The sequence below is a fragment of the Panicum hallii genome, chromosome 1, assembly GCF_002211085.1.
Source record: "Panicum hallii strain FIL2 chromosome 1, PHallii_v3.1, whole genome shotgun sequence".
NCBI classification, from domain to species: Eukaryota; Viridiplantae; Streptophyta; class Magnoliopsida; order Poales; family Poaceae; genus Panicum; species Panicum hallii.
The window spans coordinates 58,662,707-58,686,679 of NC_038042.1; the positions used below are offsets into that span (position 1 = coordinate 58,662,707).

General features: G+C 44.0%; 3 protein-coding genes across 7 annotated transcripts; all 3 read left to right on the plus strand.

The window, feature by feature from the left end:
• Positions 1-2,500: 2,500 nt before the first annotated feature.
• Positions 2,501-10,432, plus strand: LOC112903037 (translation initiation factor eIF-2B subunit epsilon). Of its 4 annotated transcripts, XR_003230717.1 has the most exons (16): positions 2,591-2,746; positions 2,844-3,083; positions 3,718-4,032; positions 4,166-4,273; positions 4,369-4,561; positions 5,240-5,502; positions 5,618-5,747; positions 5,861-5,931; positions 6,076-6,312; positions 6,393-6,469; positions 7,014-7,105; positions 7,944-8,026; positions 8,687-8,758; positions 8,903-9,028; positions 9,520-9,617; positions 10,114-10,432. XR_003230717.1 is itself a non-coding variant. In XM_025972246.1 (15 exons), the coding sequence occupies exons 1-15, from the start codon at positions 2,591-2,593 to the stop codon at positions 9,562-9,564; spliced, it is 2,208 nt and encodes a 735-aa protein (XP_025828031.1). In that variant the 5' UTR covers positions 2,501-2,590; the 3' UTR covers positions 9,565-9,759. The 4 variants fall into 4 exon arrangements, 3 of the variants coding, with proteins under 3 accessions (XP_025828031.1, XP_025828040.1, XP_025828047.1); XM_025972246.1 differs by lacking the exon at positions 10,114-10,432 and having other exon boundaries at positions 2,501-2,746; positions 9,520-9,759; XM_025972255.1 differs by lacking the exons at positions 2,591-2,746; positions 10,114-10,432 and having other exon boundaries at positions 2,957-3,083; positions 3,682-4,032; positions 9,520-9,759.
• Positions 10,433-11,128: 696 nt separating this feature from the next.
• LOC112903567 (putative F-box protein PP2-B12) lies at positions 11,129-13,639 on the plus strand. Its single transcript, XM_025972823.1, has 3 exons — positions 11,129-11,485; positions 11,652-11,773; positions 12,574-13,639. Exons 1-3 carry the CDS (start codon positions 11,207-11,209, stop codon positions 13,100-13,102), a joined length of 930 nt encoding a protein of 309 aa, XP_025828608.1. The 5' UTR covers positions 11,129-11,206; the 3' UTR covers positions 13,103-13,639.
• Positions 13,640-14,557: 918 nt separating this feature from the next.
• LOC112901372 (putative F-box protein PP2-B12) lies at positions 14,558-17,369 on the plus strand. 2 transcript variants are annotated; one of them, XM_025970275.1, is made up of 5 exons: positions 14,558-14,959; positions 15,071-15,193; positions 15,729-16,523; positions 16,605-16,726; positions 16,824-17,010. In XM_025970275.1, exons 1-5 carry the CDS (start codon positions 14,678-14,680, stop codon positions 16,870-16,872), a joined length of 1,371 nt encoding a protein of 456 aa, XP_025826060.1. In that variant the 5' UTR covers positions 14,558-14,677; the 3' UTR covers positions 16,873-17,010. The 2 variants fall into 2 exon arrangements, with proteins under 2 accessions (XP_025826060.1, XP_025826055.1); XM_025970270.1 differs by having other exon boundaries at positions 14,571-14,959; positions 16,810-17,369.
• Positions 17,370-23,973: the final 6,604 nt, after the last annotated feature.

Consider the following 23,973-nt stretch of genomic DNA (forward strand, 5'->3'; position numbering starts at 1 on the left):
CTTCCCGGTCAGTTCATCAAGTTTCTGCCACTGCTTGTTAAATTTTTGCTGATTTGTTTCCTTGCATAGTCTCTTGAACATATCCATAAGGTGCTTGTTCTTGAATTGTCTGAAAAAATTTGCACCGATGTATCTCATGCACCACCTACTGCGAACATCACGCCACTTGAGCGACTCTCCGGTCTCCACACACCCCTCCTGCAAATCTAGTATTGCCCTCGGTATGCCGGCGTGACGATCATAAATCAGGCAAACATCTTCCCTATCCCGAACGACTGCAAGCTTAACCCGTTTCAGGAACTAGTACCAACTGTCTGTGTCCTCACTCTCAACAAAAGCAAAAGCAACAGAAAGCAATTGATTATTTCCATCTACTCCAATAGCTGTCAGCATTTGCAATCTATACTTTCCTGTGAGAAAAGTCCCATCGATGCATAGGAGAGGCCGCCAGTGTTGGAATGCGTTAATGCATGAACCCAAGCTGAAAAAGACCCGCTGCAATATGTAGGGCGGACCTTCTCCTCTGTCTAGACTTTTCAGGTCATAATACGTTTCAGAATTTTTCTTACATAGGACGGCCAGCAATCGAGAAATATTATCATATGCAGCCTCGAACATCCCAAACCTCATCTCCAACACCTTCTGTTTTGCACTGCACGCCTTACTGTACGAGATGGTATACTTGTACTTTTCCTGAATATGCCTGATAATAGACTTTTGGTTCAAATGACATGTTCTCTACTATCATCCCGTACATCTCATTTGCGATGTATTGCGATTTAAGGTTGCGATGGGTCTTCTGCACCCCCGGCAAATGACAAGTGTGCTGAGTGACAATTGAGCATTCCCAATAATCTTTCCATTTACCCTTACAGGCATGCACCCGCCACGGACAGCCCTCCTTCACACATACCACATCGTACTTACGAGATTTGCACTCGACTGTTTTGAACTCTCGCATAAGAGAGAGACCAACACTTAACAGCTGCCTTCACCTTTTTCAATTGAGTGGTACCTCGTACCCTGGATAATTTCGTTCTCCCTGCAATCCTAAGGCACGCTAGATCCCTCATCTACGACAAGATGACTGAAGTCGCTGCTTACCCATTCTTCAGGCACATCATCGTCATCATCAGACGAATCGGCATTCATTGCTTCATCCAATTCACGTTTTTTTGTCTTGCAGCTGTTCAACAATAAACGGTATGTTCTCCCCCCATCAGCCACGCATTGAGGTGCTGCGGTGCCACCTGCCTCAATGTTTGCCTCCTCAACTTTTTCATCAATATTTTCATCCCCTGGAGCAGCTTCAATGTTTATTAAAGGATTCTGGTGCACACTGACAAGGAGTACCAGTGGCCATTGCCAATGACTTGCATTTTGCAGATAGGTTAACTAGTCCTCGTTGCTTGCAAGTGGCATCAGCTCCCAGATCAAAGCGTGAGTGGTAGGATTTATGACGCACTGAACACTCACAGTGTGTGTCTCCTGATTAATCCTTAATCCCCTTATTAACCAGTTGCATAGTGATTCAAATATCCTCTCGTGCGGTTTGGTAATTCCTCTGACCGCACAGTTGAATTCACTTAAATCTACCCCATTCGGTCCATAAATCACATTTCCTTCTCCGTAATATATACTGAAAATACCCTTCTCGGAAGACATATGTGTCAATCATTTAAAAACTAGTTATACTACATATTAATACACAACAACACTAAATTTCAGCGATTCGCAGATTATATTTTCCAGAATCTAAACTATTCAGAATATAAATTATACTAAAAACAATTGAAAATACTAAAAACTATTCAAAACATAACTACCCTAAGAAATATTTCCTAGATTATAATTATTTTCAAGTAATTATACGACTAGAATAAGAATATACCTCTAAATTGACGTGTGAACAGGGCTTCGCCGCTTCCTCTTCTCTCTTCCTCTCCTCCCTTTCCTTTTTTTCTGGTTTTTGCTGAATAAAATGGAAATTTAGGGGCAGGTGGGGGCTTACATAGCCCGGGGGACCTCCCGCCCGCCTACGGGCGGGATGCCCCTCGGCACACCTCCCGCCCGTTGGATGGGCGGGACGCCCCCGCAGGGACCTCTTCGTGAATAAGAAAACTTTCTTATTGCGAAGAGGCTCTCGGGGAACCTCCCGCCCGCTGGATGGGCGGGGGGTCCCCGGCCCCACGCCTCCCGCCCGATCAACGGGCGGTAGGTACCCATTTCTCGAATTTATCCCATCCCGCTCTCTTTTTCGAATTTTATTTTTTTATCCATTTTTTAAAAAAAGTCGAGGGAGGGAGGGAGGGCCGCGATTGGAGTGGCCCAGCGGGGAACTGAGGAATTAGAGCTCGCGCACGTGGGCGCTGCTGCTCGTGTAATTGGGCCGGTGGTAAATGGAGGCGATTTTAATGGGCCTGATGAAACAAGTAAGTAAAAGTGCCACCAGAAAGCCCAAAGAGCAAGAGAGCCCATCTACCATCCAGAGTCCAGACTCGCCGAGCACGGCGACGCCGACGACGCAAGCGAGCGAGCAGACCTAAACCTCCGAATCCGAACCCTCTCCGCCGCCGCATCCGCAGCAATCATGTCGAAGAAATCCCGCAGCCGAGGCGGGGGAGGCGCCGGCGCCGCCGCCGGCGACGACCATGAGGACCTCGCGCGCCCGCCTCCCCTGCAGGCCGTCCTTCTCGCCGACAGCTTCACGCTCAAATTCCGCCCCATCACCCTCGAGCGCCCCAAGGTACTACCGGCCTCCCGAATCCTGCATCAGGACCACCTCGAGACCCCGTGCTCGCTTCGAGGGTCCCTGAACGAGCTTTGCTGCTGCCTCTTCGCAGGTGTTGCTGCCACTGGTGCACATGCCGATGATCGAGTACACGCTCACATGGCTGGAGTCCGCGGGGGTGGACGAGGCCTTCGTCTTCTGCTGCGCGCACTCCCACCAGGTAAAGGAATACCTGGAGAAGTCCGGGTGGGCTGAGAAGGCTGGGGCCGGGAGCATGGCCGTCACGGCCGTCGAGTCGCACGACGCCATTAGCGCGGGCGACGCGCTCCGCGTCATCTACGAACGCGGCGTGGTGAGGTTTATTCTGCTTCCTGATTGTGGATTTTGAAGGCTTTCTAGTGTTCGGCGTGATTATGGATTTTAATTTCAGTGTTTTGCATGGATGGCACATTGGATGATTGGATCGTTTGGTTGAGTTTAGTATTGACTCCAGCTGATTGATAGGAGGTTTGGGACTGAACCCTAGGCACATATTGGGGGGGGGATGCTATTTTAGTATATTTAAGTAAATTAAGCAACAAAGGACTGCTCCCTTGTCGAATACAGTGAATGATCTTGCGTGTTTGTTGCCTCAGTAGAGGGGGCTCAAGAATGTGTTGCGGTATGACACTAATAAGGAGTAATATGTAGCATTTCTCCTAACCGCTGACAGGCATAGTAATATTTGTTTCTGAAGCCACTAAAAAGAACCTAAAGTCATTTGTTTCGTTTCAGTTTGTTTTGCTAGTTTGTTAACATCTGTAAAAAACTTCAGATTAGTCCTGCTCAACTTAGGAAACCTAGCACTAAACTATGTGATTACATTACAATGGTTACGTAGTAATACTACGTGGATTTCGTGACACTCAGTGAACTACCATGCTTATGATTTCATTTAACTCCCCTTGCAGTTTCAGTTGTTTCATGAACCCATACTTCTATTGTAGATACATGGAGATTTCATTCTCATCAGTGGTGATACAATCAGCAATATGAGCTTGAAGGATGCTCTCCAGGAACATATGGACAGGAAGAAAAAGGACCCACTTGCTGTTATGACTATGATTATAAAGCATTCGAAACCTTCTATCCTGACACACCAAACACGTCTGGGTAATGATGAAATTGTCATGGCGATAGATCCTGAGACAAAGGAATTACTTTATTACGAGGACAGGGCAGATAACTCTCACTTGTATGTTACAATTGATAAGGATATACTGACCAATAATCCTTCTCTCCAGCTGCATAATGACATGGAGGTTTGCTCTGAAACTCTAGAAGTCAATAGTTATATTTTTTTTCTTCTTTATCTCTTTCTGCTAATATTGTCAGCTTATGCATATCTTGTTTTTTTTATTTTTATTTTGATCATCTTCACTTCTTACCTGGCAGGACTGCTATATTGATATCTGCTCTCCAGAAGTACTAAGTCTTTTCACTGATAACTTTGATTATCAACATCTTCGGCGCCATTTCGTGAAGGGGTTACTAGTTGATGATGTAAGTTGATTCACTACTACTCGGGCATAGTAAGAAAAAGGACAAATGCTGTTTGTTTCTTTTGCAACAAACAAATGACAGACCAATTCTTTCAGATTATGGGGTACAAAATTTATACTCATGAATTACGCTCCGGATATGCTGCAAGGATTGATAATTTCAGGAGCTATGATACAGTGAGCAAAGATGTAATTCAAAGGTGGACATACCCTATGGTGCCCGATGTAATATCCAGTGGTGATTGCTCAGAAAGTAGACTTCATAGGCAGGGAATATACAAGGCATCAGGTATATGTTGCTTAGAATTTTTTACAATTGGTTTATTTCTAGACGGTTTCTATATGGACTACAGTTCCTTTTTCATGCTTCCTGAAAAGCAAGATATCTAAAAACCCTGGAGGGTTTCCTTTGTTATGGATTTTTTTTATTTTCCATATTTCAAGTAACTAGTTGCTTACTTCAACATATTTAATAATCTAAATGTTTAGTTTGATATCTGGCCTTGAGAAATAGTTTATCCTTTGAGACATTTTACTCAGCAATTACAGAATATGTTAAATTAGTTTACATGTACCTGCTTGGAAACTGTAGAAAGTTTGTTTCTAGGTACATATGTTTGTTGTCCAACTGTCCACTGTATATTTGCTTAGTTAATGTAGGCAGAATGCATGCTAATTATTTTTAGATGATAAATAGAGATATGGACGCACTGTTCAATGTCTTGTAAGCTGAGCTAATAGAGATATAGCTAGCTTCAAAAATGTTTTTGCATTCTGTTGTTAAATTGTATTCTATATTTTATGAGCAATCTTTTTGCCTATATTTTGGGGTACCTCCCATGCTTCCAGTCATGCTAAGCCCCCAATTCTTTATATTTCCAAAAAAGGAATTTATTCCCGCTATTCTTCTGGTAATTAATTTCAGTATTCTCTGTACATCTTAACTGTGCATGTTTTTTTTTAACAGATGTAACATTGTCACATTCTGCACAAATTGGTGCAAATTCTGTTGTTGGCAGTGGGACAAGGATTGGAGACCACTGCAAAGTATTAAATTCAGTTATTGGGGAGGGCTGCAAGATTGGGAAAAATGTTTTGATTAACGGCTCATATATATGGGATAATGTCATAATTGAAGATGGATGCAAAGTTAGTAACTCCTTAGTCTGTGGCGGTGTCCATTTAAAAGCAGGTGCTATTGTTGAACCTGGTTGCGTACTGTCATTTAATGTAAGTTGCTATAGTATTGACATTACCATTCCAGATGCTTTCCTCCAGTAACGAGATACAATCCTGTATTTGTGCTATGTTGAGTACGTCCTGAACTTGTTTTTGCATCATTCAGGTTGAAGTTGGAAAGAATGTTGGTGTTCCTGCCCACTCAAAAGTTTCATTACTTCCTCAGCCTTCAAATGAAGATAGTGATGAAGAACTTGAGTATGCTGACACCAACTCTGGAGTTACAGAGAGTCCACGTTAGTCTGCAGACCCTGAAACTGTATTTGCTATTCATGTTAGACTATTCATTTTGTTTTCTTGGACCTGTAACCTACATGTTCTACTCGGTGTACTGGTTTCTTCTTTGCAGCCTTTTCCAGCATGAGGAGTAATGGCGACCAAGCAACTGTTCCTTCTGAAGATGAGTCTGGAACATTTGAGGTATCCCTATATCATTATCTGACTCAGTGATTTAGTTTTGAACATTTGTGAAATATGGTGTTGATTGTAGGGAACTATCTAGGTCAATGTTTATTCATGATCTTTATAATCACTTGGGTTGTTTTTCATGACGTCATCAACTAGATTGGGACCTGTGGTGTTGTTGGTTACATATGGACAAGCGGTGATACTGGGATTCTGGAAGAATGGAGACAATCAATTGCCCCAATACCTAAAGAAAAACTTGAAGAGTTGCAGCATGCTGTGTCTGAAGATGATGGGTCAGAAGATGAATCCAACAATCCGACTCAACCAGATAAAGATGATTCTTCAGACATTGCGGTTGAGGATGATGATCCTTTTTCTAAGTTTGAGAAAGAGGTTATTTATGAATACATGATTATGAAATATATAATTACTTTTCTTGTTTCCCATTTTACCGAGTGGTTTGCCCTGTTTAGGTGGAAGAGACATTCCAACGAGCTCTGGGTGGTGGTGTTAATCGAGATAATTTGATACTAGAGATTAATGGACTCAGGTGCAAGATCTTTCCTCTCCTACCAGACACATGTAAAAACTGTCATATGCTAACGACCTGTCTGGATAGGTGGCATTAGAAGTTTGGTTTGAACTTAGTCCAAAGTATGCCTTGAACAATCTTCCCTGTCCATGCCCTAAGTATTGAAAATTATATGAACATGGCTGAGAAGTCCCTTCAATATGCTTTGTCCTGGTAGTTAATTTAGCTTAGTGGCAATGTAAGAAGAGGAAAAGGGGCTTTAATAGCAGAAACTAACTTAGTTTATTTGAAACTTACAATGTTAGATTAACAATCTGTTGCCCACCTGTGAGATTGCTCTTGTTGACTTGGAAATTTTAAGCTCCACTTTATTGGAATGAACTAGTTTTGTTTATTTATGGCGTGCAGGTTCTCTTTAATTTCATTTCAGATGACTTTACTATTTTCTTGTACTGGTTACATACTTACATTGATAGATGCAGTTTTTCTCATCCAAATCTTTTGCAATTTTTGTTAATTGACAATTAACGATAGGTTGCTTTGATACCATGCTTATTTTCAGGTTGGCTTATAGCCTTCAACATGCAGATTGTGCTGGAGCTGTGTTCTATTCTGTCATGAAGAGTGCATTAGTGGCTGCACAATCTACTAATGGTAAGCTTTTTACAGATGTTAGGAATATTATGAATCCATGTTGAGTGGTAAAGTTGGGAATGGTGTGAATCTAGGAGATTTGGCTGTTTTTCCTATGAGAATAGGTCCAGCTTACAGAAGATATTCTCCTCTTATCCACCTTGAAATCTTCATAGGAAAATTCATGTATTATTGAGGTACATTGATTACCAAGCAGAAGTCAATTTGTTTGGTTCTTTCACTTATTTTATGGCATAGTGAGCTGGCTGTGCTTCATGCACGCATTAATGGCAACAAATCACAACATAAAGGCATGGTAGCTATCCTATCTGTCCTCTTTCGTGCATATACAAGTGTGCAACACCACTCACAAGTGCACAAATTGTAACTTGGTTCCTCATGACCTAAACCAAGCAAACTCCATAAGTATGCCCACCCAGGACTCCAGACTATGGGTCCATATTTGCATGATCCATGTCAAACTTTTTAGTTCCCTGAGGCATGCTCCTTGTCCAGTGCAGCCCATTTTGCAAACTCGCACTATTAGGTCATCCATGTACAGCGTTTGCATCAATAGAGAACTTTTTCCTCTGTATGTTATTACTTTCTGTGTTGAATCGAGGCTGAGCTCAAAGTGCTCTGTTGGGTGAAGAATCCAGTCTTTTAAACTTTTAGCTAGTTTAAACCCTATTCCTAGTAATTTTTTCTTCATATCTAGTTTCTTATTCATTCAATATCCAGTCACCAGAATAATGGTTCTGTTCAATGAATTTTCTGTGGTGGTCTTATATATGGTTTTTTTTTTCTGATGGTGAATATCCAAAGCTTATTTTTCCCTGCTTTCCTACTCCTTTTTCAGATACTCTTCTAAAGACAACAGCCGAAGCACTTGGCAAGTGGAAGGATCTTTTGCGCAATTATACTAAAACAGTTGATGAAGAGGTATGATCCAGTTTATTACTAAATACCTTGAACTATAAATGAGTAAGATTTACTGAACATTTTCTGCACTGTTGTTAGGCTGAAAGACTGACACGATTAATAATTTAATGATGTTTTGTACCGTGTGCTTGTTTATTAGCATGATAGTAATAAGCTAATGCAATGCTTCTGTTCATTCTTTGAGGTTGTCATATAACATGGAAAATAAATCCACTATCATCTTTTCCAATTATTCTGCGTTGCATTGCTGCTAGAGTTGTTTGGCTCATGTCTCTAGTGGCACATGGGTTTTTAATTATGTATGCAGTTCTTAGCTTTAATATAGTTGATAAATGAGCTTTTTTTTAGAGGACTAGAGTCAATGCAGGCTCGCTTAATCATCCATTTTTAAGAACTCACAACTTTGATCTGACCATGTGCCCCTGCTTGATCTGTGACCATGTTGATTTGCATAGTTTGTGTCTTGGTCGTTGTCATTAGGATACACAACTGTGACGTTGCATGTTGACTCTTGGAAAGGCCTCTTCTGCAATTGTAAAATTCCATGGGCCTGGTTGAAAGAAATTCCTTTCTAATTTAATGTGTAACTTATTGGGGGTATGTTTCTTCTTTTGATTCTTGCTGTGGGCTAAATGTTTTGTTTCTTGTGTACTGCTATAGATGGAGATACTATTAAAGTTTGAGGAAATGTGTCAAGAGACCACAAAAGAATTTTCTCCACTGTTTTCAAAGGTAACACCTATTTCACTGCAGGCGGGTCCTTAACGTTTTTGTACACCATGAATAGAAATCATTTTGTTTGAGTGCTGAGCAAACACTGTACTTGAATCTTTTAATTAATTTTTAATTCTGTTTATAATCTGCTATTGAACACAGATCTTGCCATTTCTCTATGACACGGAGGTGGTAAGTGAAGATGCAATTATGAGATGGGCGGAAGAGAAAGAACATGCTGATGAATCTGATAAAGTCTTTGTTAAACAGTCAGAGGCTTTTATACAGGTATATATATGCTCTGCACTTAAGTAGGTTCTCCCACCTAAAGCACTTGGTTTCACAGAACCAGCTGAATCTCAGATATTCACTTATAGTCTCTTTTGATCAGTGCCTTAGTTTTTTTTTATCACTTGTTACACAACCTCAGTCCTAGCCTAGGAACGGTTATACTGTCACTCTAGAATAATTTCACCTCACCATGTGCATACAATTGATTCAAATTATTGTTACTTTTGTCTATGGAATCGTCTGGCCTTGGTGGCATTAGTAATCTCTCTGCCGAACTTGTCTCATCCATGGCGCAGACATGTGTGTGTTGCTGATTTAGTTTTAGCTCAAGTTCATGGAATCATCTGACTTGGTGTTAGTGGCACACATATTTTTGTCTGTTGGGTTTGTCTTCCTTGGTTCAGACTTCACCAAAATCCAAACATGTCAATGTTTTGTTGTGCCCTCGCTGTAACTGATTTTCCGTAATTTGTTGTTACTCTACTCAGTGGCTCAAGGAAGCTGAAGAGGAGGATGATGAAGAAGAGGAATAACCCTGGATATACTACACATGGTGAATGCAGAATCCAATTTGAGTGGTCACCCGGTGAGTTTGCAACCGGCAAGTTTTGGAACATGTAATTGTTTGTACATCAACACAACACAATTTTGTTTCTAACCGATGGGAGAAGAAGAGGAAAAATTTGCGTATGAGGCATGAATCAAATGATTCCAGCGTCAATGACCTACTAGAATTGTATCATGTTTGCTTGGTCGATGCTTCGGTGAAGTTTTTGACATATTTGTTTAACTGCCCATCATCTGTTTCTTTGCACCCAGCCAGCACTCGCACAAATCTTTAATAAAAGCTTGGTTAGATATGGCTCCTTTTCTCCTCTTTCTGCTCGCCAATGTAGTGGGGAAGAAAGCAATGGAGGCTTCTTGCCCAAAAGGCCCCAGTGGATCATGTGGGTTGCGTAGATCCGGCACTAATCTTACCTCAAAAGGGGCACAGTTTGCCTAAAGTACGCTCTTTTCCCCTGGAAACCTTTCATGTTTTTTCCCCTAAGATCCCTGATTGCCTACTCTGCTTTGTGAAACAGCCGAACGAGGGGCAGCAAAATCAAAGTCCCATAGAAAAGAGTAAAAAAATCAGAGCGGCCTTGGGGCCAAAAGAGGAAAAGCCGGCAACGAATGACAGGGGTTGCACTGCTGGACTAAGCAATCTCTCCGTGCCTTCGCCCATGCTCGTTCGTCAGCATGTGCCTGATTTAATCTACTAGTTCTTTCATACGGATTCCTTTTCTCCATTGTGTGTATGTTGTGAGTAGGTCATCATAGTATCCATTGTTTAATGTCTCAGATGATTTTACTTTGACCGTGAGAAAAGTTGGGATGATATGGAAGCCGTCTTTGTTAGGTTTTATCGCCGGGCATAATATTGTTTGACCCTTTTTCTGTTCCGGTGGTCATATGAGTTACCGCGGAATCAGCTGGGTGGTAAGATTCAGTTAACCTAGCTGGACTCAAATCGCATTTTGGACTTCTTTTCTGTTTTGCGGGAATCACATTTGGACTTGGGAGCACAAAATATTCTTTCCGGATAAGATGAATCCAGCTTTCGTTCTGACGGAACACCACGCGGGCCGCGAAAAGATTGGACGCACGGATGACCACTTGTGCAGCTCTTTCGTCCTCTCCTCTGGGGTCACAAGGCAATTTGTTTTACAGCAGAAAGCCGAGCTTCCATTTTCCTTTCCTTTTTCTGGCGAGTAGAATTTCCATTTCTTTTCCTGAATGAACAATCGGTTGATCTGGTTACGTACGTGGTTGCATCATACTATCGGGATAATGTTAATGAACGAGCAGGCGACCGGATTACCACGTGTCACCAACCCATGCACCAAAAAGTCGCCACCCCCGAAAAAGAAGGTCGCATTTACGTTTTAACAAACGGCCGTCCGAGTCAGCAGAGCGGAAGCCAGCGAAGGAACGTTCCGCTGCTGCGGCTGGTGAGCCTTAGCCCTTAAGCTTCTCGCCGCCCCGTCTGCCGGCCCCCTCCTCCACCCTATAAAAGTCGCGCAGCCGTCACCCCCGACGTGATCGATCGCCACGGTCTACGTACGTGCTCGGCTGCTGCCTGCACGACCAGACAGCGCAAGGGAGGAGACAGCGTGCGTGCGTGTGCGTGGATATATGGAAGCGGCGGCGGGCGGCGCGGAGATCTACCGGCTGCCGGAGGAGTGCGTGGCGTACGCCATCTCGCTGACGACGCCCGGCGACGCGTGCCACTCGTCCGCGGTGTCGCCGGCGTTCCGGGCCGCCGCGGACTCCGACGCCGTCTGGGACCGGTTCCTGCCGCCCGACCACGCCGCCGTGCTGGCGCGCGCCGACGAGCCCGTGGAGTGCGAGTCCAAGAAGGAGCTCTTCTCGCGCCTCTGCGGCAGCCCCGTCCTCCTCGACGGCGCCACCATGGTACGTACGACGACGGCACCTGCTGGCAGCGCCGCCGCAAAAGCTAGCTTTAATTTATTTATATCTGGCAACTAATGGCATTCCACATTGTCTCGATCAAGCGATCGATCACGGAAGAAGCTAGTAGTTTAATTTGCTAATTACTATTCCGACGATGTGCATGCAGAGCTTTGGTCTGGAGAGACGGAGCGGGGCGAAATGCTTGATGTTGTCGGCGAGGGCGCTGAGCATTGTGTGGGGAGATGATCCGACGTGCTGGATATGGACCGCTAGCCTTCCGGGATCCAGGTGGGTGCCACATGCTTCAATTCCTTTCTCGATCGCAATTCTTATATTACTTGCCACATAAGTTATTGCTTACCCGCGGCGTGGCACCAACCATGCAGTCTCTCATCTATGACACTCCGATGCTGCGTATACATAGCAGTAATAGAAGTATGAGAGTATTTTTTTTAGAAAAAAATCAACATTATAGAACGTTAATTATTAATTAATTAAATTATATGCTCACTGTATATTGTTATAATAATGGATTTGATTTCAAAGATATTTCAATGTGACGATACATTGTAAGAAAATTTTGTGACCAAAGCTAGTATACATCTAAAGACTTTTAAAATCTCAATACGGCTACTTTAAAAAACAAAAATAGAGACAGAGTAGTTTTCTTATCAAACATTATGTTGACCGATCGAATAATCTAGCTAGAGAGTCCTTCTCGACCCAATTCAATTCTAGACGGCTTATTATCCTTCGTAATTGGTCGTTTAATCAGATAGCTAGGGACATCTTCCCTCAGTTGTTAATTATAAGATCGAGGTACGGCGTCTAATTTGCCACATGCGGTTTTCCGCATACCACACGCACGTGTCACCATGCATGCCGCACGCACGTGCTTGAAAGCTCCTGGCAAGTGCAACACACGTCATTGGCGTCGCAAAAGCCTAGCTCGTCAACCAACGACGACAGGGGATAGCTTACGCTCCCACGCCCTGCTGCATGCTTAGCTTTCATTTCACCAATCACCACACAGGTCATCACATCACGGGCTCGATTACTAAACTTTCGATGCCTACCATGATGGCCAGGTTTCCGGAGGTCGCCGAGCTCGTCGACGTGTGCTGGCTGGAGATCAGCGGGAAGCTGAGCCTCTCGCTGCTCTCCCCGGGGACAACCTACGCCGCCTACCTCGTCTTCGCCATCGCCGACGAGTCCTACGGCCTCGAGTGCCACGTGGGCATGCTGCCACCCAAGGCCACAGTCACCGTCATCTCCGGGAGCAGCAGCAAGCCGGCGACCTCGACCGAGCACGCCATCTGCCTGCAGCACATGCAGGGCGAGGAGGAGGCCGCCATGCACCGGCAGAAGCAGCAGTACATGCGCCTCCGCAAGGGCTACGGCCGCAAGATGGTGACGAGGGAAGCCGACCCGGACATCAGGTGCCCGCGGCGGAGGGGCGACGGGTGGGCGGAGGTCGAGCTGGGCGAGTTCGCCGTGGCCGGCGACGGCGAGGACGATGGGGTGGTGGAGGTGAGGCTGGAGGAGGTGGATAGCCGGCGGTGGAAGAGGGGGCTCATCGTGCAAGGCATTGAGATAAGGCCCAAACACGATAGCTAGCGCAGTTGATTGCTTGACTTTGATCAACAGCTAGCTGTGGCTGCTAGAGGATTAAATTTCTAATCTAGGGGAGGATTAATTAATTAAGAAGTGCCGATGAATTAGGTCCAGACAGTAACGCGCCGATCGAACAGGTAGCTCTCAACCAGATCCTTTTCTGGACTGACGCAACAGCTTAAAAAATTCAGCTGCTGATCAAGAATGGTCTGTTGCGTCAGTGCTTGCATGGAGCCTGCTATACGTCGTACGTGCTGCTGCAATTGAAGCCTACGGGACATGCATGCAGTTGGAACGGCTTGGGCCACAAGCTTCCCTGTTCGATAGCCACAATGCATGCATGGCTTATCCGCTGATAGATAGAAGATGATGATCAGGGCGACAGCAGAATATATAGCAAATCCTGCCGTGGAGTACGTAACGTACGTACGTGGCCCAGTTGGTGATGCTGCAGGGACCAAAATGAGATTCATTATTGCAAATGTACTATTTGTTGTAATGTTAACTCCACATGTTTTAACGTGGTTGGTCGTTGTTCCATCACTCTGCAACTGCTCGTGCATGTCAATTTATCGATTTCTAGAAAGGAGCCGTAAATTAGCCCTGCCGCACATCCTCCTGTTTTGGAAAAGCAGGAGTGCGTGCATGCAGTGGGTGTATGCATGCATGTGAGGGGACAAGGAGAGATAGAAGAAAGAGAAATGACCTAAGCGCATGCATGCACATAATTTCAAAATAAAACGATTATAGTTTTAAAATCGAGAACTGAAATTAAAATCCGATTACACAATTATATTGCTTCAATAAAAGTTTCAAAACAAGATCTCACACCACTGTATTTTAATGATATTTTTTCAAGAGAAAATATTTTTAGTGTCTTCTAATTCGCTCATGATGTTTGCAAAAACTGCTTATGGCTTTACAGAATGTTGCTTCATATGTTTGAGTTCAGTTAAGTGGATATTGGTGTTCATGTTTTGAAGATAGATTGTTTGGTGTTATCAGTGGATGAGAGTAAACAACTTTGTTGGCTAGGTGAATGTTTATTGCATGATCAATAATAGGCAACTTTAACCGATCAGTTGAGCATTTTAACTAATTTATTTTGGTATTTTTTTATTATACATAAAGTAATTTATATATCTTTAGAAAATATTGTCGAAACATATACACGTGGATCTTGTTTGTTTTGAAGGTCTCTTCGAGAGAGATATAATTGTGCAATCAGAATTTGAATTTGATTGATGGTTTAAGAACTATAATTTTTTTAAGTTTTGAAATTACTTGCATGTATCACTTAGCGTGGGCGTGGATGGTAAATTTAGGCTGCGGTGCAACAGTAGAAACCTATGGCCGGCCGTAGCAAAGTTATTACCTTCTAGTAATTATTTGGACAAGCCTCCTGATTCCTGTTGTGTGGGGCCTCTTGGGCCGCCGATCCAAGACGGCAAGGGTCGGTTCGGAATTTCTTATATTTTTTAAACCTAAAAAACTAAATAAAACACCCGTCAAATCTGTTGAAACCACCACCTAATTCCTGTTCCTGCGTAGCAATCCCCAATTCTCGCGGTGGAACCGATGGAAGCGGCGGGCACCTGCGAGATCACGCGCCTGCCGGAGGAGCTCCTCTCGGCGGCGCTTGCCCTCACCACGCCGCGGGACGCCTGCAGCGCCGCCGTGGTATCCCGGGACTTGCGAGCCGCGGCAGACTCCGACGCCGTCTGGTCCCGCTTCGTGCCGCACGACCTCCCGTCGCTCGCCGATGGGGAGTTCTGCGACCCCGCGCCGGCGTCCGCGAAGGGGAGGTTCCTCCGCCTCTCCGACTCCCACCGCCCTCTTCTCCTCGCCGACGGCCTCATGGTACGTCCCCAATAAGACCATCTGCAACCCAACAAAAGCAAACCTGCTTCTTCTTCTCTTGATGCGCATGCAGGTTTCTCGATTGATCGGCTAACCGGTTCTTGTGTTCAGAGCATGTGGTTGGACAGGGAGACCGGAGCCAAGTGCTACATGCTCTCGGCAAGGTCGCTGCACATCTCCTGGGGAGACACGCCCGAGTACTGGCGCTGGATTCCTCTCCCCGACTCCTGCAGGGTGGCTTAACAATTTCCTCGTCCTCGCTTCCAATTACGATGCAAATCATACGAGCATACTAATATATTAATTCTGTGGTGCTTTAGAACAAGAACTAACTTTATTATATAGCTCATGATTAGTTTGGGAATTGGAACACCCTTGATACGGACTAACATGATCACAGTTGTGCTGGGGCAACAAGTGCCTGGTTAATTTAAGAGGTGCTTGGTTCCGAAGGGCTAAACTTTAGTTCTATCGTATCAAAATAAAATATATCATTTAGAAGTATTAAATAAAATCTAACTACAAAACTAATTGTAGAACCTCTGGGCTAATTCGCGAGACGAATCTAATGAGATATATTAATCTATAATTAGCGGATGGTTAATATAGCATCACTGCTGCAAATTATGGATTAATTAAGCTCATTAAATTCGTCTCGCGAATTAGCGCCCATCCGTGGAAAAATTTTATTACTCATATCTATAGCCGTTTTGTATTGATTTCTCTTTTGGTTTACTTTTAAAGTTCACCCTTTTCCTCTCTGTGGCAGGTTTCAGAAGGTGCTGAACTCCGTTTTGTTTGCTGGTTGGAGATACGTGGCAGGATACACAGCAAAATGCTCTCTCAGGACACAACTTACGCTGCTTACATTGTATTCAGATTAGGTGATAAAACATACGGGCTTGATTACCCAGCCCAAGAGGCATCCATCACCGTTGCAGAAAGCACATCAACTCGCAAAGTCTGCCTCCAAAGCAGCGTTAATGAGGATGAGGATTGGGCAGGGTTCGGGGATCCATTGAGTAGAAGATACCATCGTGCTTGTTGCGGACACTTGGTGTTCCCTGGAAAAAGAAGTGATGGTTGGATGGAACTGAAGCTGGGTGAGTTGTACGTCAAGGACTGTGACACTGGTGAGGTCTGCATGAACCTCATGGAGACAAAAGTATGCGGTCCGAAAGGAGGACTTCTTGTCCAGGGCATCGAGATTCGACCAAAGAAAGGCCTGCTTGCTAGCAGTAGTGCCATGTCCAAGTCGAAACACCAAGCCGGGGGCGAGGAACAAGCAGCAACGACGACGTCGACGGTTGCCTGTGAGATTGTGCGCCTGCCGCAGGAGCTCCTCATGAAGGTGCTCTCCCACATCACGCCACAGGACGCTGCCCGCGCCGCTGCGGTTTCTCAGGCTTTCCGTGCCATCTTGGACTCTGACGCATTCTGGACCCGCTTCGTGACCAGCGTTCACAACCTCCTCCTGTTCCACTACAACGGGCAGACACTGTCCCAGAAGGAGATGTTCCTCTGCCTCTCTGATCGCCCCATCCTAAGTGTTACCCGCCGCATGGTATGGTCCTCCCCAACCATGGAAATACGCGCGTGTTTCTTGTTTGACGCTTTGCTGTTGCTGATTGATTGTTGTGTTCAGAGCATGTGGTTGGACAGGCAGACCGGCGCCAAGTGCTACATGCTATCCGCTAGGGCGCTCAACATTGCATGGAGCAGGAAACCACAGCACTGGCGCTGGATCATCCATTGCACGGACCGCAGGTTTGCTTCCGTATTTCCACTGCGTTAGTGGCTTTCCAATTTGGAAGCCGCTGAAATTTTAACACTCCGTTTATTTGCAACAGCTTTTCCCAAGCAGCCGAGCTCCTGAGCGTTTGCTGGTTCGAAATACGTGGCAAGATAGATAGCGAAATGCTGTCCCTGAACTCGACCTATGCCGCTTTTCTTGTGTTCAAGCTGGATGATGAATCAGCACACAGGCGGGATTTCCCCGTCCTGAAAGCATCAGTTAGTATTGGAGGATGCAAATCAACCCGCCAAGTCAGCCTGCATGGATCAGACGGGGATGAGGATGGCCTGCCATCGCACCCTCAGCAAAGGGCTGACGGTTGGATGGAACTGGAGTTGGGCGAGTTTTACAATAAACAAGGTAACGACGGCGAGGTGTGCATCCGTCTATCAGAGACAGCAGAATTGAATAATAAGAAAGGCCTCATTGTGTATGGGATGGAGATTAGACCCAAAAAATAAGACTTGACGGCTTATAGGAAATTGATCAATTGTTTGTCTCACAAGCAGATTTTTTTTTTCTTACTGTATTGCTTCATTACAATATCCGACGACTTGTCAAAATCACGGCTTCTCAGAAGCTGCTGCCGTTTCAGAAAAAAAAAGCTGCTGAACTCTTTTTTGGTGGTTGAATTGGATATACGTTGAGCTTGTCCAATGGATCGTTGCCGCAGCGGGTTGGATACTGGCGGCAGGCGCGGACGTGTGAATATTGGGCCTGAACTTGTACGCGCTGTCGTGAACTAGATCTATTCTGGGCCTGTAGTACATACGGCGGCGAGAGCGGGACGGCCCAACTTCTCGTCGGTTCACAAATTTTCTTGTTTTCGTTCGTTCCGAGTCCGACTGTGGTGTGGGTAAGGTTGCTTTTGGTTCAGCTGTGAGCTATGGAAAAACTGCTGTGAGAAAGTTGTTGTGAAAAAGCTGAACGCCATTTGGTTCAACCTGCTGTGAAATTGTGAATTGATGTAAAATATCCGTAATGCCCCTGAGACCCTGACATATTGTTTATATGTAAAATATCGGGCAATCTCCAGCGGCAAAAACACATGCGGAAGAGAGAAGAGGGAGAAAGAACGGGATGGAGAGAAAAGAGCGAACCGGTACGCGGTCTTTACCGATGGTAGGCGGGTAAATTGTTGCAAGTTCGCTCGCCCCTAACGCTGGAAAAGTAGGTACCATGTCGCTGTGAGATTTGCATGTCGGAACACTGCTGCGTTTGAAAAAGCAGCGGTGGCGTGGCGGTCCTTTGGTTCGGCTTCTGCGTTGAAAACACAAACGCAGGCTGGAAACGCCGAACCAAACGTAGCATAAGTCACTTCGGGTGACAGATTTGTTAAGCTGTAGGTGTTGTTGTGAATCTCTGGATCTGCGTTTCCTTCCCGACAGCAGATGAGGCGTGAAGAAGATGGTAGATCACCTATCTCCCTTCCGGATCCTAAGAACAGCACATGAGGAACACACACCAGAGATAAAAAACGTAGATGGAACTGATCTCTTATTGAACTATCTCTTATTGTTCAATAGATGAGTATGGATTCCATTATATAGAGTAAAGAGTTAAACCCTTTAGGGACATATTCGGTATAAGCTCATAATTATCGGTGATGAAAAGGGATATCTTAACACTTCCCCTTGGCGAATAACGCGACTCATTAAAAACTCCCTTCAAAAAATCCAATGGAAAAAAATAAATGAAGAAAAGAGTACATCCTTACCGACTATTGTATTACACTTGTTGCCTCATTAAAAATCTCGTGTGAGAAATTTCAGGAAAACTCATTAGAGGAAAAAAGAGTACAACGTATGTCTTTAGGAAATAATATAATCTTCTGGATTATACTATTTAGGATCTTCAGGATTCAAGAACACGAGCAAATATTTAGGGGTGTTCTCCCCCTAAATGCCGCAAGTCTTTCGAAAATCTCATGCCGATTCCTTGGATGAATTTTTTAAATTTAGTAGCAGGAAGAGATTAAGTGAACAAATCCGCTAGATTATCACATGACCTAACTTGCAATATTTTTATCTCACCTTGCTTCTGGACATCGTGAGGATAAAAGAATTTAGGAGTTATATCCTTCATTAAATTGCTCTTCACATAACCTGTTTGCATTTGTGTAACACATGTTGCATTATCTTCATAAATAATTGTGGGAGTATTGGCTGTATTAAGACCACATGACTTCTGGATGTGACTAATCATACGTCGTAGCCAAATACACACACGTGTGGCTTCATATAGTGCTATTCCCTCCGAATGATTTTGAAGATGTTGCTACCAAGGTATGTTTATATGACCGCCATAAGATAGCTGTACCACCATGAGAAACACAAAACCAGTTTGAGATCTAGCATTACGGGGATCCGATGTATATCTAGCATCTGCAAAGCCCACCATGGTCATATCCTTTTTCTTCGGGAAAAACAAACCAGAATCTAGAGTGCCTTTGAGGTATCTTAAAATTGTTTTGATGCCAACCCAATGCCTCCTAGTAGGGGCCGCACTATATCTTGCTAGCAAATTTACCGCGAAAGCGACATCTGGTCTTGTGCAATTCGCAAGGTACATCAGTGCTCCAATAGCGTTTAAATATGGAACTTCAGATCCCAACATGTCCTCATCATCACTCTTTGGTCTAAATGGTCTAAATGAGTCTTTATCTTTATCGAGTGATCTAACGACAAGGGGTGGTCACGGGATGTACTTTCATCATGTTAAATCTCTCAAGGACCTTTTTTTAATAGATCGACTGGTGTATTAAAATTTCTTCAGGGAGATGCTCGATTTGCGGGCCTAAGCAAAATTGAGCTTTACCCATATTTTTCATCTCAAACTCCGCCTTAAGATAGGCACCCGCCTCCTCGATATCCTTTGCATGGCCAATGATATTTAAATCATCGATGAGATGATACAGAATCCACTCTGGAATTTTCTAATAAATACACAAGGACAATCCTCATTATTCACATAACCTCTCTTCAGAAGAAATTCACTTAGCCGGTTGTGCCACATCCGACCAGATTGTTTTAGCCTGTACAACGTCCTCTGCAATTTAACATGTACATGTTGCGGTTTTCCTTAGGATCCAAAATCTTTAGTAAGTTATATATATATATATATGATCCGTATAAATACGCAGTTACTACATCCATTAGTTGCATATTTAGATTTAAACCTGCTATCACTGAAAGTAAATATCAGAACATTATACCACTCATTACAGGAGAATATGTCTGAAAGGACCTTAAGATGCCTAGAGCGAGGTGAATAGGCTAATATGCAACTTTAAAATACTTTTTAAACAGTTAGTAACCCAAATATCTGAATACTCTAGATATATGTCCGGATACTCCGGACTTGAGGTCCGGAATTTTTGGATATTATATCCAGAATGTCCGGGGTATGAAAGTTCAAAGAAAAAAACTAAAGTACAAGTGCAGGAAATTTAGATGGAGTAAATTTGCAAGTACTAGGGGTTCCTTCTAAGCGTTTCTCATAAGTTGGTTCAAGTTAGAAACTTGTAAATAAGTAGATCAAGCTCAAACCCTAGAAAGTTAGTTTCAGAAGCAAATAAACAAAAGCTTAAGTAAAAAGCATACAAAGAGACAGAGATTTATTTTCCGAAGTTCACTCTCAAAGGAGCTACGTCTCCATTGAGGAAGAGTTCAAGAGACGGTGTCGGTGTTTAACCGGCTGCCCACCGAGAGATATACCCAAGGTGGTAGGTTTTGGGTAAGGAGACGCCGAGATCAAGAACTCGAAGGTGCAAGGAACACAAGACTTAGACAGGTTCGGGCCGCACAGAGCGTAACGCCCTACGTCCTGTACGATGGTTTGTATTCCTTTAGGTGTAGGATGACCTAATGGTCTTCTGTTTTGAGAGGGGTCCCTGACCTCCCTTATATATCCGAGAGGCCAGAGTTACAAAGATGCTAACCAACCTCCGCTGAGGGATCATACCAGAACATATCTCGGGTAGATCCCCTCCGTGTTGGTTAGCTCTATCTCCTATTTAAATGGGATAAACAAGAGATGAACAAAATGAATAAGAGATAAGACGGACTTAATCTCTTAGACCTCTTTAAACTACGTTATGTGCCCAGCCCGGTGACCCCGGGTCTGACAAGCCCCCGAGCTCTTCGTAGCCGAGTACTGCAGGCTTATCGAGTACTTTTGAAGCAGTCTTCGACTTCTTCTGGAACTTCGTCTTGAAGCCCTTCTTCGAGTACTTGCTTGGCTGCATCGAAGCTATGAGGTGCTCATGCCTTGAATTTTTGTTATGGTGTGCGATTTAAAAATCGCACTCCATATGGAGTAGCCCCCGAGCCTTAGGTTGAATAGGAGAATCAGGCTGAGGGTCCCATTTGTCTGTAATCCTGTTTATCCTTCAAAAAATTTGATAAATAAGTAGTCGACGCCACGTATCCTCCTATGCTCCTCACCAAAGGACGAGACCAACGCTCAAGTCCAAGCTCAAGAACTCCTATGCTCCTCACCAAAGGACGAGACCAACGCTCAGGTCCAAGATCACTTACTATAGGTTCCTCCAAGAGGAAAGATGATTACAAACTTCCCGTGATGCTCACAACTTCAGCTGAGCATTCGCGAGCACGCCTAGCCGTCTAGGAGCTCAAAGCTCCTAGAATAACAAACTGGAATCCACCGACTTGACGAAGACTAAGTGCTCAAAGGATGGAAAGACAGCTCAGTAGCACGGATTTTTTTTCTTGCAACACTCTCACTTGAATCCCTTAAGAAAATCTCTCAAGAAAGCAAGAGAGGGAGTGAGAGAGCTCTCGAAAGGCTTCTGAAACTGTTCAGTTTGAAAAAATAGGCAAGAGCCCCCTAGCTGAAGAGATATTGGGGGTATTTATACCCTCACTCGCAGAAAGTAGCCGTTGGCGAAAGAGTACCCGGATACTCCGGGTATATGTCCGGATACTTCGGGCACTATTCCCGAACATTCCGTACAGAGACCCGAAGACTCCAGTTTTGGTAGAGACACTCTCAAAATATCATTTTGAAGTGATTTTTGTGGCTCACAAGTATTTGTATGGGTTCTCTTAAGCACTAGTTCTAAACCAAAATCTGTAGATCAAAGTCCATCTTGATAGTATAGGGTTCCTATACTTAAAAATAAAATAAAAGTCTACTCTTCGAGTAAATTTCAACCACTTTCCTTTTGAGGGGTCGTACTTCATCATATGTTTTGCTTGTTCAACTTTAGCACCTGCACACATGCTAGATAATGAAATTAAACGTACATGTGTTTTGTCATCTAAACACCAAAACCCACTTAGGGGACTAGATATCTTTTAATATCTCATCATAATCGATGTCGGATCCCAACGAGAACCCTTGTGCTACAAGCCTCGCTTTGTATCTCACTACCATATTATTTTCATCCCTTTGCGGATGAATACCCATTTATAACCAACAGGGTTTACTTTGGGGGGGGGGGGGGGCGCGGGCGACATGCCCGAATACTTGCCTCTTTCTAAGTGAGTGCAATTCCGTCTCTATTGCTTCTTTCCATTTGACCTAGTCTGAGCTCTTCTGGCACTCTGCCATGGACTTTGGTTCAGGATCCTCATTGATTACAATAGCAATCTTAGAGATGAAATTTATATCAATAACTGTAGTATTTCTATATAGCTCTCTCGACTCAGTATAGTCTATGACAATTTCTTCATTTGGATCGTCCAGCTCGTTTTGATTTCCCATATTACTCGAGTCTGGTTGTTCCGAAGCCCTTGTGCTATTTATCATATTTGTGTGCACTGGTGCACTAGGGCCTTCGCCTTCAGGGCGTGTCACTTCCGGGACTACTGATTGGGAGCGTAATGCTTGTACTCTAGTGTTTTGCTTTTGCGGATGTCTCCGCGGTGCATCAACCAAGTCATCCGGTTCTCTCCCCCTTTTCCTAGGATTAGGGGCTTGAGTAGAGTTCATAACCTCCATGGGTGTCTCCACTCTCTCCGGTGCATTAGCCGAAGGAATATGTGATCTTGACACTCCTCTTATTATATCAGTAAAAGCATATGGTAAACTGTTTGCCAATTGTTGCAGGTGTATTATTCTTTGAACTTCGAGTTCAACATCTCTTGTGCGTGGATCAATTGAATGGAAGCTTGTGCCATTCCACTCTATTTCCCGACATTTATTAGTTTTAAGGTACAATCCTCCCCCTAATGCCAGAAAATGATCTTCATCAAAGATACTATCAGCGTACCGAGCCGTAAATAGATCCCCAGTTTTTAGCTCTAAATATTTAATTATGGATGGAGTTCCATAACCAATGTAAACCCCAACTTCCGGTGAGGTCCCATAGATGGACGCAGTGGTGGTAATATCGGCACATACACAGCACAGCCGAATTTTTGCAGATGGGAAATTATTGGTGGTTGTCCATGCACTAGTTGATGAGGGGAAGCAGAGTGATATTGCAAGATATCTAGACCTCTTCGTGGGTTTTGATTTTAGATGACAAAACACATGTACGTTTAATCGCGTTTATCTAGCATGTGTGCAGATGCTGAAGTTGAGAAAGCAAAATATATGGTGAAGCACGACATCTCAAAAAGGAAATAAAAAGTGGTGGTTGAAATTTACTCCAAGAGTAGACTTTTGTTTTATTTTTTAAGTATAGGAACCCCGTACAATCAAGAGAGACTTTGATCTGCAGATTTTGACTTAGAACTAGTGCTCAAGAGAACCCATACAAATTCTTGTGAGTCAAACTTACACCACAAAGTCTTGAGACTGTCCTTGGTGAGTCCGGAGACTCCGGGTCCGGAATATCCGGACACAAAGTCCGGAGTATCCGAACATATACCCGGAGTCTCCGGGTACCTGTTCCCCGTCAGTTGATTTCTCTGAGTTCAGAGTGGCCGGACCCCAGTGTCCGGAGTATCCGGACATTTGCCCGGAGTTTCTGGGCACCTCTTGCTCCAACAACTAGTTTTTGGAGTGGGGGTATAAATACTCCCCTATACCCTCAACAGTGATCTCTCTTGCCCAATTTCATGTTGCACAGTTTAAAACACCTTGAAGGAGCCATTTCACACCTCTCCTTCCATCTTTGAGTGATTTCCATTAGGGATTCAAGTGAGAGTGTTGCAAGAGAAGAGATTTGTGTTGAAAGTGCATCTAGACCCCTAATTGATTTTGGTGATTCTTGACAATTACAATTTGGGATATGATGCTTTGATGAAGT